Below are 18305 nucleotides of genomic sequence, written 5' to 3' on the forward strand. Positions count from 1 at the left end.
AAGCGTCTCAGATAAAAAATATATACTTCCTTTATGAACCGAAGATTGCAGGCTATGAAGGTGGTTGTTTTATTTTGGATAAATCATAACATGAATGCTAAGCCTTGGGAGGTCTGAGGGGGAAAATACTGTACTTTCTGCTAAAAACACACAGAGAAAAAGCTAAACAATTTAAAATTCATCTAAAGCTAAAACTCTTCAAACACTTGAGCACTTGATCATAAAAAAAAAAAAGAAAAAGTTTCCCTTTCAGAGTGAGCGTTAAACTCAATTTATATTCCGCCGCGAAGCACCGGCCACGTGGTTATAACGTTCATGTTCTTCTGTCACGCGTCGCCATCACACAACGGAATATAAATCCAGGCATTACTGCATCGCAGCAATATGGTCTTTCTGATCACCCGTGTAATACTAGCTTCACGCTGCTTCAAGACAAAAAAGACCTATTCACACCAGTGACTGGGATTTATATTAGAATCTGAATTCCTTTTATGTTTACAAAGGTTTTTTCTGTGCAAAGATGCAAATTGATTCTAAGGGATAATCTTAAAAACAGATGTTGAAATTCAAAACTACTAGAATTTGAAATTCAAAACTACTAGAATTTGAAATTCAAAACTACTAGAATTTGAAAGCCAGTTGGATTTTTTTGTTCTCATCATCACTGGTGTTAGAAGGGCTTTTAAAAAGCACAGCATGTCAAATATATATATTTAGGAAGTGTGTTTTTTGTGCTAGCCATACAGGCACAATGCTGATGATACTGAGAAATGTAAGAGCAAATTAAATATAGATTATGGTAATAAAAACCGAGGCAACTGTACCAGATTTTTTGTTTTGGACAGCTGTGCTGCGCGTGTCGTTAGCTAAACATGAGCGATCAGTCAGAAATCATCATCGTCATCACAATTACATACTGCATCAAATATATAACACACAATATATATTATTCAATATATATTTTTCATACTGTATGTTTAAGCAAAATAAAAACCTTAACAAAATAAATCTCTGATCCATTTTACAATATGTAAAACAAAACCAAAAATTGATATTCCTAACACATTTCTTAAAAAGTGCTAGTGATATTATTTTACAATGTGCAAATGTTTTTTTGTTGTTTGTTTTAGACAGTATAATCTTACATTCTAATAATTGTTCTATCTTCCCAATGAGTGGTTGATGTTTTTAGTGGTTGCTTAGAGACAGAGTTCTAGACATGCCCCCTACTGAGGGGAGGGGTTAGATGTTAGACACGCCCCCTACTGAGGGGAGGGGTTAGATGTTAAGACACGCCCCCTGCAGACTTCCGGGAGGAGTGGTTTGTTAAACCAGAGCCGTTTAACCCATTCTGGGCAGGGAAACCCCTTTTGGTTGTTTTAACTAAGCATTATGTCATACTTAGCTATTGAAAAATAGCAGATCTACAAGCTCATAGCGCGCCACCGAGTGGCGCCCTTACGAGCTTGTATATAGGTCTGCTATTTTTGAAAAATCTTAAAAATGCGGCACAAAATCTTTGAATATATATTCTTTCAGAAGACTTTTTTTTTTTCGACGTCAGGCCTAAATTGGTTCACCGGGGGTTAAGACAAAAACACAAGGCGTGGTTTGGCGTCAATTTGTGAGCCCTCCCTTCCCTTTCCATATTTCCTTCTCTCTCTCCTTTCCGTCCTTTTCCCTTTGCGTCCTAATTCCTCTGTCGTTTGTTTCCAATAATACATATAAGTCGGCTCTAACGAATAATAACACATCTTTATGTCTAACACAGTCTGTCCTAGTTGACCCAAACCACACTTCTAACTCATGATGACGGTGGCATCACCATCCTATGCTTACTGAAGATCGCCGTGGTCATTAACGACCGGTTCATTAGTCCTACTGTGTCTGTAGCTGTGTGTGCGATGTGTACGATGTGTGTGTGTGTGTGTGCGCGCGTACAGAGGACTGATCTAGGCAGTTTACTGGTTCATATGGCAGCCATGGAGCCCTGCGCCGGGTTCGAGGGTCAGAGCTTGAACCCTGCAGGGTTGAAATCTACATCCTTTTGGCACTTAATCGATTCATTATTTGCACATTGAGTGACGACGTCTCATCTCATGTGATACTGTCCACTAAAACAGAATTACCTTCAAAGTAGCCTTTTAGAAATACAAGGGAACCGATACATGTTCACTGTGTGAATCAACAGCATGGTTTCACATCTCAAGACCAAGATCCTATAGGTCAGCCAGTGATCAAGGCTGATCCTAGGTCAGCCAGTGATCAAGACTGATCCTAGGTCAGCCAGTGATGAAGACTGATCCTATAGGTCAGCCAGTGATCAATAGGCTCAAGGCTATACAGACAGCTGAAACCGGGGGATAATAAATATTCAAGACAAAATAGGCTTTCTAAAAGTATGAAACTGTCAAAGTTGACTCAATGGCAGGACTTTGGTCATATTTATATAAAGGGAGATTAAGTCTCTAAAGATTTAGATGTTCTTTTGTGGTGTCTTATTTGTTTGGTGAAACAAACTTCCAACATTCAGGGTGTCTCGTTTTTAAAGTGCTTAGATTATATAGTTTGGGGACGTTGACATTTTAAGAGGCCGATTCAACTCGGTTCTTTCTTAAAAAAGAAAAAAAGAAAATTATTTCCAGCTTTACGTTCAGGTTCTGATAGTGGTCAGCATTGAGTGTGGTCAGGTTTACGTCAGTCTGCTTGTTTAGAACTCTGTCTTTTATATAAGCCCCATTTCTACTTTGTCGCGTGTCGCGAAGACAACAGACCTAGAAGCTCACGCGTCGCGTCGTGTGTATGGGCCGGCTGTTTTCGGCGCGCAAACACCGAAGCATAAACGAAGGCTTTATACATGGACCATATTATACACATGCACGGATCATGAAACTTTTACAGATGTGTACAAAAGGAGACGCGAGACTAAAGTGAGCTATTTTTTTTTAGGTTTTGAATGGCACAGCATTGCAGTGCTTGTCATTACTGTACAAGGTGATGTGGTCATCATCACTGATGGAGGAGGTTCTCGTGGTGATGTATAGCTGAACGTGTAATGGCCACAGATACTAATGGACAAAAGCCAAGAGTGTGTGTGTGTGTGTGTGTGTGTGTGTGTGTACATGAGTGTGCAAGTATGCGTGCCCCCATTCCAAGACAACATGGCATTGCTGCCATAAGCCCCCAGCCCATTGGGACCTATATATGTTGGTATAGAACTTTCACCCCGAGACGTCATCTGTGACATTTAATTATTGCTATATAGCAAAATAAAATTATTTGAAAAAAAAAAAAAAAAAATCAGAACATTTTAGGTTTGTTTGAAATGGGTAAACAGTAAAAAAAAAAAATCCCCTAATAAAACGGCTTATCTTTGGGAAGCGTTGGCTTGTTGTGTCGTGGCGTTTGATCAAACGATAAAACCCAGGGAATATAATTCTTCTCCATTTCAAATCCGTATGATCCGTGTGGCGACAGGGGGTTCGGGAACTGAAGGTGGTGGTGGGGGGGGGGGGGGGGACGACAGATGACGAAGAGCTGTGATTGGTGGAAAGGCCTACATGACGCTCTCAAAGATGATGACCTTGTCGTCGGAGCCCGGGGCCAGGGACGGCAGTGACTTCATGCCGGTGTCGGGGGACATGTACTCCAGATGGTGATGGCCCCACACAGGCGTGGTCAGGTAAGCCCAACGCTGAAAACAACAACATGCATTATTATTATCATCACCAGGAGTAACAGTATAGAGGATTGTGATATTGTGAGCTTTTAGATTTAAGCAATAAGCCACGAGAGGTCTCAGGTTACCGGGTATTTTACAATGGCTGGGGGGGGGGGGGGGGGGGGGGGGGCGTAGGCAGAGCCGACGCGCGGCGGAGGGTCTTCTATACCCTCTCACAGCCATTGTAAAATACCCGGTAAGCTGGGGCCTCGAGTGGCTTATTGCTTTTCTAAGACGGTTACAAACTTATAGCAATATTAACCTAATAAAACTATTACATTCACAAAAGTATCTACGCTTTGCGCCACCAGAGCGAGCCACATCACTTCCTTGTTTTGCTCGGCAAGTATAGGCCATGTGACGGGAGAATAGCGCTTGATGTCTTTACGGGGCTGCCTAGGAGCCCCACATTCACAGTCATAATATGAGCCGGGGCGGTGCTTATACACGCCCGCACGGCATGCGTTTGTAAGGCAATCAAGCGCTCCCCTTCCCCAGTACAGCTGGAATCAGCTGAGAATGATTATAAAGTGATTGAAGGAGTGGAGTTATCGGTGGAATTTTACACCGGTCACGTGACGGTATAACCAGCCAATCAGAATCAAGTATTTGGGACTACCCCGTTTTAGAAAATGTATTAACCTCCTTGAGGGTTCCTTTGGCGGCAGCGAGTTTGTAGAGCACGCTGACGGGAATGCACAGCATGGAGGACAGGGCCATGCACCAGCCGATCACCTCGCCCCACCACGGATACACATACGAGTTGTTGTAGGTCAGAGGCTTGTAGTTGAACAGATGGAAGAAGAAGATAAACTGCAGAGAGAGAGAGAGATAGATGGTTATCTGGGCGGCATATCTACAATTTAGCCGTTTTGCAGAACAGACATTCTTAGGGCCGATTCATACTCTTATTTTACCGCCGTTTCGGCGCTGTAGTGCTCGTCAGAAATGTTCAGTAGCACCGAAGAGACGACTTTAGGACGGTACCCGGCTACCCGGCTACCCCCCCCCCCCACACCTCAAATGACGTCACATTGTAGGCTCTACAGCGCCGAACCGACTTTTATTCGGCTCTAAAATAGGAGTATGAATTGGCCCTTATCCAGAGCGACGTGTAATCAGTTTAGGCCTGACGTCGAAAAAAATAAAAAAAAGAACGTTGGCTCTGAAAGAATATATATTCAAAGATTTGTGCTGCATACAGTATATATATATATATATAGATATACCAAATGCAGAGAGACCGTGTAGTGCCTCAGTGAACTAGGAAATCCATAAAATCCAAGAAACTGGCATCAGTTTAAACACTAAAATACTATAAAACAACATATTTGTATTTTGAGCATACCGTACCAATCAATTGGATTTAATCTTTGACAGACTAATTTACCATACAAAAACAAAATACAATGCCGTCATGATGCGGTACAGTATGTACAGTTATATTAAAGAACAATTTAACCGGGTGCATATCGTTAAATAAAAAAATCCTCGTCTTACCAGACAGACAGTGGGAGTAATGAAAGACCAACACCATTTCATCCATGGAAACGGTCTGTAGCCAATCATACGAGCCACATCATCCATGAAGCGATCAGCTCCTAGTACACAGAACACACACACACTGTCAAAACACAATACATAATGCACAATGTGTGTGAATGTGTGTGTGTGTGTGTGTGTGTGTGTGTGTGTGTGTGTGTGTGTGTGTGTGTGTGTGTGTGTGTGTGTGTGTGTGTGCGTGTCTCACCATAAACCCAGGCCACCACCACACACTCCCAGAAGGCTTGCCAAAGTAGAGTCATTCCACTGGCGGAGTAGTAGTCAAAAAGCTGGAAAACATACATTCCACCCTACACATGCACACACACACACACACACACACACACACACACACACAAATACGTGTTAGAGCACTGTGCCGTCACAAAACTTAATCCATTTAGGCCTGGCATCGAAATTAAAACATGTAATAATATATATATATATATATATTCAAAGATTTGAGCCACATTTTCACGATTTTTCAAAAATAGCAGATCTACAAGGGGAGAAATCAACGCATTCCACAGGGTTGGGGCAGCAATTTCCAGAACAGTGGAAAACATTGGCAATTAGATAACATCACTCGGTTGGGGGACCTTCCCCTCCGCAAATTGCACACAACCGCGCCGTTATCGATAGCTTTGAAATGTAAATGTCCCATTTACGGGGCAAAGGCGATATAAGGTGGTGTGTTGTCGTCTGTCTGTCTGGCGGCACGCAACGCAACGCATTATGCACTGGAGGCTGTTTGGTGCGCCGTTTTATATCGGTCCGACTGCCTGCTCTGAAACTCGGCCAGTGAGAAACGTTCCGGTGTGAAAACAGGAATGCGATTAAATGCGTTAATTTTCTTAAAGGGATTGTGACATAAAAAGGTTTTGGAATTGTTCTTATTTTTTTTAGGTTTTCTAATCTCAATTGCACCCAAAAAACATGAACTTTTAACATTCAGTAGATTTTCTGTGATCTGGGGTTTTCTGGCTCAAACAGGTGCTCTGATTTGCCGGCAGTTTGTGATGTAAGAGCCTGCAAATCCCATATGTGTCAATGGGATTTGCCAGCAGATGTCACTGTTTTCACTGTGTTGCCTGTTTTCATTGTAGCTCAAAAGGCTTCCAAACCCCAAAGAAAACTTCAGACCACAGAAAATCCACTGAATGTTCAAAGTTCAGGTTTTTTGGGTGTAATTGAGGCCATAAAACCTAAAACAAAAAACAAAAACAAAAATAAATGAAAATTTATGTCATAAAACCTTTAACGCGATAACTTTTCTGTAGTTAATTAATCGCAATTAACGCGTTATAAAAGTCCCGGCCCTATATGAAAAAAACACAACCCGGTGAAACAAAACAAACCAATGGACCAATCATACCATATCATACCAATCAAAACATGAACCAATCACGCATCGGGCCTATATGACTGACCTGTGTGATCATGGAGAGGTCGATGATGAAGCACAGGATGCAGCAGATGGCCACGGCGATCTGGTGGCGGTAGCGCTGGTATTTCTTCGACGTCTCTGGAAACAGGTCCAGAATGCCCGTCACGAACCCCTCCACGCCCACGAACTGGAAGAGGCAAAGAGTGAGTGAGAAAGAGGTGGCTCTGGGGGGGTGCTCGCGCCTGTGCGTGTGTGTGTGTGTGTGCGTGCGTGCGCGTACCTGGCTGTCCAATCCCAGCAGTAGCAGCATGAAGAAGAACAACGCAGCCCAGAGAGGAGCCACCGGCATCAAACTCACCGCTTTGGGGTATGCTATGAACGCCAGGCCTGGACCTGAGACACACACACACACACACACACACACACGCACACACACGCACACATGCACACACAGAGTGAGAGACAGACACATCATTCATCTGGAGCTGGATTTATGGGCTATGCTTTCCCAGAGAGACAGACAGACAGACAGACAGACAGACAGACAGACAGACAGACAGAGTACGCACAGTTTTTAACTACGCACTCACACACACACACACACACACACACACACAAACTAGCACACACACACACACACACACACACACACATACACGCACGCACACACACAACAAATACACACAGCAGTAGGTTAGGGGAGGAAGAAAACTTAAGTAGACAGATACAAAGACGAAGGTAAGATAAAGACATACAGGATGAGAAAAACAGGCAGAAAGAGAGACAATTTAGAGACACAGAGAGAGAGAGAGAGAGAGAGAGAGAGAGAGAGAGAGAGAGAGAGAGAGAGAGAGAGAGAGAGACAGAGAGATGGAGAGGGAGAAAAACAGTGATATGGAGAGGGAGAAAAGAGAGAGGGAGAGAGAGAGAGATTTGTGATGTGTGTGTGACTGAGGTGTTCAGGTGTAGCCTTGGCACCATTTCATTTGGGTATATGATCCTGTCGGGAGCGGATGATATCGTTACGTCACGTTGTAGTATTGTTTTGTAGTCGACAGGCAGGAACAACAGGCGGCAACTTCCTTTTCCCTCAAACCGATTATTCTCAATAAAAGCTACGGGCTATACGAGAGTTCGGTTTTGAGGGGAAAGGAAGTTGCCGCCTGTTGTTCCTGCCTGTCGACGACAAAACAATACTACAGCATGACGTAACGATATCATCCCGCTCCCGAACAGGAATCATACGGACTTTTGAAACGGAGACCAGGCTTTTCCTCCGAGGTGGTGGAAAGCCTGGTGATGGCGGGGGTTAGTTCAGGTGTAGTAGTGAGGTGTGTTGAAATGTATGTCATCTGTTCACCTCTGATCCTCTCGTCCTCAACTATACGTCGTCAAAGGGTTTAGGTTTCATATCAACAATAACTCTTCCGTAATGTTACTGAATGATAAAAACCATGACGAATGATACAAATTCTGTAGCACAAAGTACATGTGGTGGATATGGGAAATAAGGTTTTACTACTGGTCAACGACTACTTGCATAATTGTTTGTCGGTTATGTTCTCGATTGACGAAGTTATTTTGAGTACTACTGAGTTTGAGTCGTCGGTTGTGTGTAGTTTACTTGAGTGCCGTGTTTGTTTATGAGTAGTTTATAGTCAAGCAGCCATGTTATTTGGTGGAAATGTAAAAGTGCTTTTTTTTGGTGACAAACTAAGTACGATGGCAATGAAAATGTATTCAGTATATTCATTTCCCTATAATTTTTTAAAGAATATCACACACATGTTTATGTTACCGTTTTAAAGTGATTTTAAGATATGTGACCTCGAAGGAAACGGATTTGCAATGAAATCCCGCCCCTTGTTGTGTCATTAATGACTTTAATTCAGCGTTTGTTTTGTTGAAAGGTTTATTTTTGTTTGTTTGTGTGTCTTTCCGTGTAGGCCTACAGTACCGTGAGCGTGCTTCTATAGCATGTATCGTGTCTGTGTGTCCAACACACACAGTAATGTGTGGACGTTTCTTTTCAGACGACCTTTCCATCAATAGCATGGCATTTCATCAAACTTAACCCAGTCAGAATTAATTAACCATCCCCTATTTGGGGCGAATTTGTCACAATACGTCAAAATTTGTCAAAATGTGTGAAAATTCGTCAAACATTTTCAAAATTTGTCAAAAAGTGTTTCACTTAAAAAAAAATGAATAGCAAAAATTAACAGATCTACAATATTGCGATGATTGTAGATTGGCTATTTTCACTATTTGTCTCCAAGTACACAGGGCTTAAAAGACCACCCGTTTTCAGTATAATCTTCATATAAATGCTCATTGTAAGAGTGACTCATCGGTGGGCTGTGGACAGTTCAGAAACCTGTGTCTACCAGAGACATTATTGGTAGGTCATCTCAAGGGTGCCATGTTATAATTAAGCAATATTATTACACAAGAGGGTGTGGGTTAACGTGATTATTGCCACGACAGGGATGCGGTCAGGAACGAGACGAAGTCGAGTTCCGCAAGCATCACTGAAGTAATATTGCAATTCTACAATAGTTACCCTTAAAACTAAGAAAATCGCTGAAAAAATATATTTTCTTAATGACAGGACCACTACGACCACAAATGTCCCAAGAAACTAGCTAGCCCAGCCACCGAGTTTGCTAGCGCTCTGGGAAAACAGAGCAGCTGAATTCTTTGTTTTGATTAGTGAGGACCAATTATATGAAGATAAGGTGAAAATGGTAAAGGGTTCCTTTATTTTTCAGCGTTTTATATATATTCTTTTTTACAAATTGAACCCTGTACAATGGTGTCACTTGCTACAAAATATACAGAATTTTGGTCCAACATTACATCAAGCTCATAGTGATTTTCTACTTATTTCAATCTGCTTCATGCAGTCAATTATTAATAAGAAAATGTGAATAGTAGGAGTTTGCTATTCCTTTTTTCACCAAAATTCTGTGTCAATGTTTCAGGCAAGCTAGGCCAAGCCTACTGCTCATTCAACACATCGCACATTGCTCTTAAAATGATTCATGTGACATGCTAGGCTATATATTTGCACTAATATGAAGGGGGTTACAAAAATGTATGCGTTTCAAATGATGACACTTGCAGAGAATATTACAGTAAATAATGCTGTCACTGCAGGGTCAATACAGTGCAGGCATCAAATGAACGTTACCATGAAGATGGCGTTTCTGCTTTTGTCTTTATGCGTCACAATTATCATCTTTAGAATGTCACATCATCACATAGCTCACAACACTCAACACCAAAGTTACTAATACATATCAACAGTATTTTCTCAATATTTGTCAGGAGTGTTCATTTTTTTGTTCCCATTATGCTCATTATGATTCTTATATTTTGTTTCTCTACGTGTGTCTGTAAATATGGTAATATATGTTCCATATTTTCTATTCTCTAATATATATATTTTATTCACAACCAAAGGTCAACGCAATTGTAGGCTACGTAAAGTTTATAAATACAACTCAAATCAATATAAATGTGGTTAAAAGGACAACTTTAGTTTTTTTCTACCAAGGTTCATGTTTTAGGTTGTTATTAAGAGTGTTATTTTTGAGTGGTGCAACCACTCCAAGGAACAGCAATGTCCGTGTCGGGGACAGCCTTCCATTCCGAAACATCGCCATTCCCGAAACACTGCCATTCCGAAACACTGCCATTCCCGAAACACCGCCTTTCCGAAAGGGTGTGAATTGTCTATTTTCATGTCAATCAATGGCCGCTCATTCTAATGAGCCCAATACGCGTGCGTCCATAAACCCAACGTGTCTAATGAGCGGCCATTGACTCAGAAATGGGCCATCATGACATGGACCGTTTGATCTCCAATACTAAATACTTCTTTCAGTTATCCTTTTTGTTGGATTAATAGAATGAGTTCGTTTATCCACCTATATGCCTGTGTTCACCTATGTGTGTCTGTGTTGGTTAATGAGCACCAGTGTATGACTATGAGTACCAGTAGGGGGCGCTGTTGTGCCAGAAACAGAGAGAGGGATAGTGCTGCACTGTTGCCTGCTAATATGAGAGAGAGAGAGAGAGAGGTGGGTGGGGGGGGAGTTGCACCACTCAGTTCACACGGGTGTGATTTTTATTTATTTGCTGCTTTCTTTCGTTTTAGGGATTTTTGCCGTTTTTGAGCATTCGAGCAATATGAGCAATATGTTTTTTTGTTTTTTTTTTACAAAATATTATAGAGATTTTTTAATTTTATTATATTTACTATAGTCCCCAGGAAATTACATCTGGCAAACAAAAGATCCCGGGATCTACTGAAAGTGTCAAACTGACATTGAGCCTGTATGACACACAGTCAGTGAAGCACACCTATAAGATTCCATGCCCCCGGACAAGCCTGTGAGCGTGCACCGATGTGTCCCGACGTGTTACACGGACATCAGTGACCCATTATGCTTTGCCGTCTGTGGTGATTGCATAATGATTCTAATGTAGCCCACAGGAACAGGTCACCACTTTTTGGTGCGACACAGCGCACACACGGCTCTTGTTTACCGTTCCGTTGACAACACGTGTGCCGGCAACAACAAAGAGTGACAAGGATTGGGAGAAGACGCACACTTTATCCTTTAGTAAGGCTTTATCGGGGAAAGGAGGAGATCGACGTCAATGCGAGCTCCACAACACTGGTAGGCTGCAGTAAATAATAAAAAATAAATCGCTGTAACATTTTGTAAGCTAAAAGCTAAAATCCCCTAAAACGAAAGAAAGCAGCAAATGAAAGAAAAATTAACACTTTCTCTAATAATAACCTAAAAAAAAAACTAAAGTTGTCCTTTGATGTCCATATACACGGTTAATACGTTTGATTGTAGAATGCAGTGCACCAAACACGTGGAGCGTGTTGCTATCTAACACACAAACACATCTGTAACACTTTACATTACATTGTTGTCACCTTTAGTATTGTGGTATTATCTGGAGTATTACTATAGTGTTAATGTTACATTTAGTATTGTGGTATTATCTGGAGTATTACTAGTGTTAATGTTACATTTAGTATTGTGGTATTATCTGGAGTATTACTAGTGTTGTTGTCACCTTTAGTATAGTAGCATATCATTGTTACCTGTAATCAGAGATGGGTAGTATTTCAATTAAATGTATTTGTACTTTGAATACACATTTTAATTGCTTTTGAGTAGGCTATTATTATTTAAGTGTATACTTGTTGGCCGGAAAATAATCAGATTTAATTCATAACAAAAAATGTTTTTCAAGATTATGTTTTGTGAATTTAAAATGACGTAGCCTTAATTCTATTCCCTAATAAGACATTAACTTTTATCACCAAGTTTAGTATAGGACTAATAGCCTACTAATTAATAGCCTAATTTACTATTCTCTTCTGTATTTAAATGACATACATCAGGCATCATTTGTATTTTGTATTGTGCCCATGTCCATATATTGTTGTTACCTGTAGTATTGTAATATATACTGTTGGCTGTAGTATATTGTTTTTATCTGTAGTATTTTGTTGTACTGTAGTTGAGGTGTAGTATATTGTTGTTACATGTAGTTATGGTGTAGTATATTGTATAGTTATACAAGTATAGTTAATGTGAATATTGTTATTAAGTGTAGTTAATGTGTAGTATATTGTTATTAAGTGTAGTACATTGTTGTTATCTGTAGTTAATGTGTAGTCTATTGTTGTCGTTACCTCTAGTTAAGGGGTAGTATATTGATGTAGGTGTAGTTAAGGTGAAGTACTTTTTACGTACACTTTTTATGTATGTGATGTATTGCCATGCTTTTTGTTCTTGCTTAATGTAAGTCGCTCTGGATTAAGAGCGTCTGCTAAATGCCTACATTGTAGTATATTGTTGTTAAGTGTAGTATAGGTGTAGAATATTGTTGTTACCTGTAGTACAGGTGTAGCATATTGTTGTACGACTGTAGTATAGTATTAGTACAGTCGTATATTGTCACCTGTAGTACAAGTGTAGCATATTGTTCTAGGACTGTAGTGTAGTACAGTCGTATATTGTCACCTGTAGTACACGTGTAGCATATTGTTGAAGGACTGTGGTATAGTACCGTCGTATATTGTTAGAGGTGTAGCATATCGGTTGCCAACTACAGTATAGCATTGCAGCATGGTGTTACCTGCATTGTTGTACTGTAGTATCAGGGCTGGACTGGCCATAGGACATACCGGGCATATTCCCGGTGGGCCGCGACCCTGTAGGGGGCCGCCATGATATTAACATTTTTTGACAGGCAGGCCAATTGGCGGCAGGCCACCAGGAAAGGTCCGGGCCTGCTGCCCATTCTGCCATCATGATCATTTCACTGTGCCTGTGTATCAGTGAGTGACAAATAAACCCTCTTCTATCTTCAATCCTTTTGCCAGCATCATTCTTGTGAGAGCAACAAAGGGTTGTGTGGTTGTCTGTTGGTTTGTATCATTTTGTTCTGTAAAAGTGGTGGTATTATTAGGGCCCGTTTGTGTGTGCCTCGACGGAGCGGGCGGTAGAGTTTCTGCTATCTGCGCGCTGGTTGTGGTGGGCTGGTCTGGGCCAAATTCGCGCGGAAACTATCGGGCCGAATTTGTGTCCCAGTCCAGCCCTGTTGTTACCTGTAGCAGAGGTGTAGCATTATTGGTTGCCAACTACAGTATAGCATTGCAGCATAATAGTGTCACCTGCATTGTTGTACTGTAGCATATACCTGTAGTATTGTGGTATTTGTTTACCTGGTAGTAGAGGTGTATTGTTTTACCTTATATTGTTACCTTAGTTACCTTTGGCAGAGGTTGTACTGGAGACCCGGAGCCCTCTTGTTTGAGAGGTGAGACACATCTCAAGAGGTCTACGGTCCTGGTTAGATAATCCTTCAGTTAATACCCACACACACACACCCACAGAGCACACAACCCCACAACACTGACACAACAATGTACACAATGTACACAACAAACACTGAATCAAAAGAGGCTAATAAACAAACGTCTAATCCTCGTGTCAAAGTATGTGCTGTCGTCTAGTTACGGTATCTTGTGTGCATCTTGTATGAGTTCTCAAATGCACACCCCTACACACAAGTGCACACACGCGCACGCGCACACACACACACACACACACACACACACACACACACACACACACACGCACACGCACACATGCATACGTGTATATGCACTCACGCACACAAGTGCACACACAAGTTCTCAAACGCACACCACCACATACTGTACACAGCATATGTGCACACACACAGTCACACACACACACACCACACACAGTCACACACACACACAGTCACACACACACAGTCACACACACACACACACACACACACACACACACACACACACACACACACACACACGTGTAGTAGGAGGTTGAGTAACACAACAGGAGCAGAATTTCATTCACAGTTCTAGAATTATTCTCAATCTTTCTTTATCTTCTATTTCCTCTATCTCCCCCTCTCTTTTCACTTGCATCTTCTATACCTTACTCCTCTCGCTCAATGCTACCTCTCCTCTCTCTCTCTCTCTCTCACTCACTGTCTGTCTGTCTGTCTGTCTGTCTATCTCTCTCTCTCTCTCTCTCTCTCATCTCTCTCTCTCTCACTCTCTCTCTCACTCTCTCTCTCACTCTCTTGACAGAAAGGAACAGATGTTTGGGTCATGTGTTAATGTTGGTGTATAGAGTGACAAGGAGAGAGAGAGAGGTAGAGTTAAAGAGGGAGAGAGAGAGAGAGAGAGAGAGAGAGATAGAGATAGAGAGAGAGAGAGAGAGAGAGAGAGAGAGAGAGAGAGAGAGCAATGAGACACACATTGTTAACACTACTGTGTTAAAGCCGAGTTCAGACGGGACTCAAATCAACCACGCTGCGTTAAATCATTGAGTGACCGAAAACAAATCATGTTGGTCACCTGATTTTTTTTGTTTTTGTTTTTCATTCCTAGCAAAGGAATATTAATAAAGGCTTAAACTGAACAGAACTTGCCTTGGACTTTTTTTTTTTTAATTCATAGCCTTATTCTTTCCACTGTGATGTTTAACAGTGGAAAGGCCTGATGTCGACATTTCTAAATCATGACAGTTTTCTGAAAAACCTCATGTTTCCATATCAGTGGTGCTCAATATTTCATGTCAAGGACCCCAAAAAACCATTATATGTAATTGGGCCGCTGACCCCCCCCCCCCCCCCATCTGAAAATATGTTGTTCCAGGGAAAACCCTAACCTGACTTTGCCAGCTGGGGGCGGTATTGGGTAACCATGTTCCCCAACACCGCAACCATCTGGGACCTCTCAGGGAGTTAACACCGAACCGCTCCGTACCGAACCAATCAGCGTGAGCTAAGGGCGGGATATGTGCGAAACCGGATGTGAAGCTATATAGACACGTCAATATGATTGGTTGTGTTTGCACTCCCACACGGTGATAGACAGACGGTCCCATCCAATCATCTACCAAGTATCTTGAAAAAAATTAACAGCCCCATCATCGAATTGCCTCCCGAGATCCCAGATCCCAATAAGCTGTGAAACAAACTTGTGTAGCAAGCTTCTTGGATCTGGCAGCGTCAGGTTAGGGGAAAAACCCCCCAGAAGCAAAGATTTGAGACCGTTCGCCGTGAAAGAATATATATATTCAAAGATATTTCACGATTAAAAAAATAAATAGCAGACCTACAAGCTTGTAGATCTGCTATTTTTCCAATAGCTATAAAGTATAACATAATGTTTAAAACACCAAAAGGGGTTCCCGTCCCCAAAATGGGTTGACAGTCGTGAGCTGTGTGTGTCAGTCTAATGGCATGTGATGACTGTAAATGCATGGACGTCGCACGGCGCCAGAAGCGAACCAGTGTTGTTGGGTTTTTTTTTTTTGTTGTTGTGTTTTTAAATATTTTTATTGGTTTTTAAAATTTCCAACCAGTGTTGATTTTGTTGACGAAAAACAAAAGGAGGGACTAGTGGAGAAGAGATAAAGACAAGCTATTTGATTGGTTGTGTGCACGTGTCTCTGAAAATAGCAGATGCACAAGCTCACAAGCAACGCGCTGTGAGCTTGTAGATCGGCTATTTTCCCGCATGCAGCTACTTACTAATCAGGCATTATGACACCTAAAGATACATTTTAGTCGACTAAATCTGTATAGCGTAATGGACCGGAATCTTATATTTATAGTCTAACTGGACTAAAAGCAAAACATTTCAGATTACTAAAACTAAAATGGAATTTTATTCTAAAACCAAATCAAGAGTTGCTGTCAAAATCAACACCGCCGTGAACGCAGCCCGTCGACACGTCGCATGCCAAAAACAGCTGAGCTACAAGCTCACAACCCCGTCACAACGTGATGCGCCGTAAGCTTGTAGATCTGCGATGGAATATGAAGTGAGCATAAATGGCAGCAAACACGCTCTTCACTGCACCAGTAAATCAACATCCTATCAAACTATAATCACCTACTGTATAGGTTTTAATTTAGTTTTCATTTAATTTACACCACAGGCTATAATTTACCCTGAATTCACCGATACAATAGATGTACAATGACCTGTAATTAAACTAATAAACACTAGTAATAACAACTGTTTATTAAATAATATTCCTAGTAAAAAAAACACCCGTTTTGCTATTGTCATCACTATTATTAAGTTATTATATATATATATTATGAGTATTATTATTAAAATTGTTAATATTATTCTGATATTATTATTATTATTATTATTATGAGCTGATCTGTCTGCATAAGTAGCTGCAGTCAAACATGGCGCGGCGCGGGCGTGTTGTTAACACAACACAAACGGCCCGCGTTGACGCAAATAGACGAGTTGAGAGACCCCAGGTTATATGATTGGCAGCGCCAAAAGAAGCTGCCCGGATACCCGACCGTGCTGCATACCGATAGGGTGAGAATCATATGAGGAACTATTTAGAAACTGCACATGGTCAGTTTCCCACATGGAGTCGTTGTCAGCCAACCTACTTCTGTTCGACGCCCCACCACCCCCACCCCCCCCCCACACACACACACAAACACACACCACACTGACGGCAGCTACCCATCACTGGTTTTAAAATAGCTTCCTGCTTTCGACCTGTTCACTTCCTGTCATGCTCATGTGTCAGCTTTCAGTCAACAGCTGCTGTCCACAGAGACCTTCCACAGTGACATTCCCCCCCTGACCTGGAATCTGTTCCCGCCCAGTCGTTAAGACTAATTGCATTCAGGTTATCATGAACAAGGAGGGGATCCTTACAACCAACCCAATAGTATATACGGAGTGAGTGCTATAGGACCAGATCCCAGATCAGTAACATTACACTCAACCAACAGTGAGGCGTATATATCTAGGCCTATATAGATTGATGAAGTCAATTTTGTTGACTTTGACAAAATGTCAAATGGTTGACTGGTAGAAAATGTGCTTTAAGGGTTGTCCACACCAAGTGCGATAACTTATACCACCGTTTCCCAAACCCATGTGTAGGTCACAGACCAACGGGCAACAGTTCTTATTAATAAGTAATGATTTTAAAAAAGGGTTTTTGCTTACTGTTTATCTGCACTCGCTCAATGCAATATACAGTATGGATAATCCGGCTCAGAGTATCTCAACAATAAGTGATGTATAAGCAATGTCAGGGGTTTTGATAGTCATTCCAGACATTTTCTGTTCTCAACTTGTGTTTATTGTTTTTACCTGCCTCCTGCACCGAACCTGTGTCTTGACCTAGATTATACCTTTGCCCTGGCTGTTTGCCTGTCTATCTAAACCCTACCTGTTCCAGCAGCTCTGTGCTTAGTCGTTGTGTGTGAACCTTGTGTTTTATGGCCTTTCTAGAAGTGTTTTTGTTGACTTTTGCGATTTTTGTATTACGGATTTTGTGTTGGACTTCACACACGCCGTTTAAAGTAAAGATCTTTTGAGATTTGGAATTAACCTTTTTTGTGACTTTCGTCAAACTTTGATCTTTGGGGGGGATTTTGAGATTAAAGTTATTCGTTTCTGGAATTGGGTTATTTTTGTTGTGCCTCTGCCCTGGAACGCCTATTTTGAGAACACTTTGGGTATAGTTTGCCACTGTTGCCATCGTGATAGCCGTGACTCGTGGTATGGATGCTGGCATCTGCTTGAGTCTGAACAGGTTTCAAACGGTCTCATAGTTAAGGTTGTATAGTTAAGCAATATTACACGATATGGTTTAACGTGATTATTGCCACGACAGTGATGCGGTAAGGAACGAGACGAAGTCGAGTTCCGCAAGCATCACTGTTCTACAACAGTTACCCTTAAAACATAGAAAATCCCTGAAAACTGACAGCGATTTTTTTTTTTTTTTGAATGACAGATGTAGTCACTATACGACCACAGATGTCCCAAGAAACTAGCTATAGCCTAGCCACCGAGTTTGCTATAGCGCTCTGGGAAAACAGAGCAGCTGAATTCTTTGTTTCGATTAGGTGGTGAACGGTGCCGGTTTGATCCACGGCTAGAAGCCGTTTCTCAACCAATCGGATTGCTTCCCTCGAAACGACCTGTTGTAGAATTATCGTTATTGGTGCAGACAGCCCTTAATGCTCTGAAGCAATTCCCAGTGGTCCTAATTCAGAGAAAGG

At 41.5% G+C, this 18305-nt stretch overlaps 1 protein-coding gene across 1 annotated transcript in view; it reads right to left on the reverse strand.

Annotated features, from left to right (window-relative positions):
* Positions 1-3505: 3505 nt before the first annotated feature.
* slc6a8 (solute carrier family 6 member 8) overlaps positions 3506-18305 on the reverse strand; it is a 70985-nt gene continuing 56185 nt past the window's right edge. The window contains 6 exon segments of the mRNA XM_080764753.1: positions 3506-3694; positions 4364-4534; positions 5222-5322; positions 5472-5574; positions 6694-6837; positions 6931-7043. Coding sequence (XP_080620879.1) covers positions 3557-3694; positions 4364-4534; positions 5222-5322; positions 5472-5574; positions 6694-6837; positions 6931-7043 — 770 coding nt within the window. The 3' untranslated portion in view covers positions 3506-3556.

Source organism: Protomyctophum bolini, assembly GCF_963924005.1.
Source record: "Protomyctophum bolini genome assembly, chromosome: 5".
Classification (NCBI taxonomy): Eukaryota; Metazoa; Chordata; class Actinopteri; order Myctophiformes; family Myctophidae; genus Protomyctophum; species Protomyctophum bolini.